Source organism: the organism of the source record quoted next (genome assembly GCF_019968985.1).
Source record: "MAG: Porospora cf. gigantea B chromosome Unknown PgB_NODE_11380_length_1130_cov_129.938, whole genome shotgun sequence".
NCBI classification, from domain to species: Eukaryota; Apicomplexa; class Conoidasida; order Eugregarinorida; family Porosporidae; genus Porospora; species Porospora cf. gigantea B.
In genome coordinates this window covers 1-1,130 of record NW_027178533.1, presented here as the reverse complement: position 1 = coordinate 1,130, position 1,130 = coordinate 1, and the positions used below count along the sequence as shown (strand labels likewise).

General features: G+C 55.7%; 1 protein-coding gene across 2 annotated transcripts; it reads right to left on the bottom strand.

Annotated features, from left to right (window-relative positions):
- Position 1: 1 nt before the first annotated feature.
- Positions 2-1,130, bottom strand: KVP17_002676 (uncharacterized protein; the record flags this gene model as incomplete). 2 transcript variants are annotated; one of them, XM_068519198.1, is made up of 2 exons in its annotated part: positions 2-382; positions 412-1,130. In XM_068519198.1, coding segments are annotated over 2 exons (1,100 nt in total), but the record flags the coding sequence as incomplete, so codon positions are not given. The 2 variants fall into 2 exon arrangements, with proteins under 2 accessions (XP_068379450.1, XP_068379449.1); XM_068519197.1 differs by having other exon boundaries at positions 412-1,095.

The window sequence follows — 1,130 nt, the reverse complement described above, 5'->3', positions numbered from 1 at the left end:
ATCAAATCGACGTCAACGACGACCGGGATCGCAGTCCCGACGAACTACCATCGGACTTCTTTGTGGGAGGTTTGGGAGCATCGTCGTTTAGACGAGAAGGAAAGGTGATCTCTGTCGTCCGGGAAGGACTACGGCGTTCCTGCAACCGACTCACAGTCGCCCGGACTGAGGGGTCGAGGTGCAATATGCGCTCCATGAGGCAACTATCGGGGTTTCCCCTTCGGTCCAAAGCCGTAAGGAACCCAAGCCCGTCGCTATTGTCGAACAGGCTATGGGCCGTGGATAAGGACGCACTCTCCACAATGTGCAGCGGATTGCGTCGTACCATTGTTTGAAGGAACTCCTGGAAGTCGCCGTGGGTAAGTTCAGCAAGCGCAGCCATCTGTATACTTTGCTGCCGTCAAGGCTCACCTGTTGTTCCTTCTTATTGAAGATGTAGCGCCGAAGGCATACCTCATGGAACAGCACCTGGCTCTCCTCCTCCGGTCTGGAGTATCGACGCGCCAGTTCAGTCATCACAGAGGACTTATGTGTCTCGAATTCCTCACCGGTCAACGATATCTCGGCTTGCTCATCCAGGAACTCCAGAATCCGGTTGCGGAGGAAGGGCGGCGACTTTTCAGAAAGGATGATGAAGACGGGTCCAAATGCTTCATGCACTCTGGTGAAGGTTAAGCTCACGACATAGCCCAGTTGTTCCTTCGTGCGAAGCTGCTCGAAATACGGAACTGAAAGCCAGTTCTGGAAGATCTTGGAAAGAACCAGTTGTTGCATAGTCGGGTCTACCATGGGCAGAAACACGAAAAGAGCAGAGTTGGGGGAGGCTCTGTTGGGCACGATGGACATCATGGAGGTGTTGACGCCGCTGACCCGAAGGCGAGAGGCGAGAGCCTCGGCCACGTCGTCGCGCACTTTGAGAGAGTCCACAAGTTCTGTGGCCATTCCGAGGGCCATGTCTCTGGTTAGGTTGCCATAGAGGAGACCCTCGACGCTGGTCACCTTGACGCCGCCGGCGAAGAACGCCTGGAAATCGGAGAAGCTCATCTCCCGGACATCGGACTCGAGGCTCCAGGGGGCGATGCTGTTCGCTTGCATCAGTTGGTGAAGCACGGTGTAGCAGTGCTCGATGG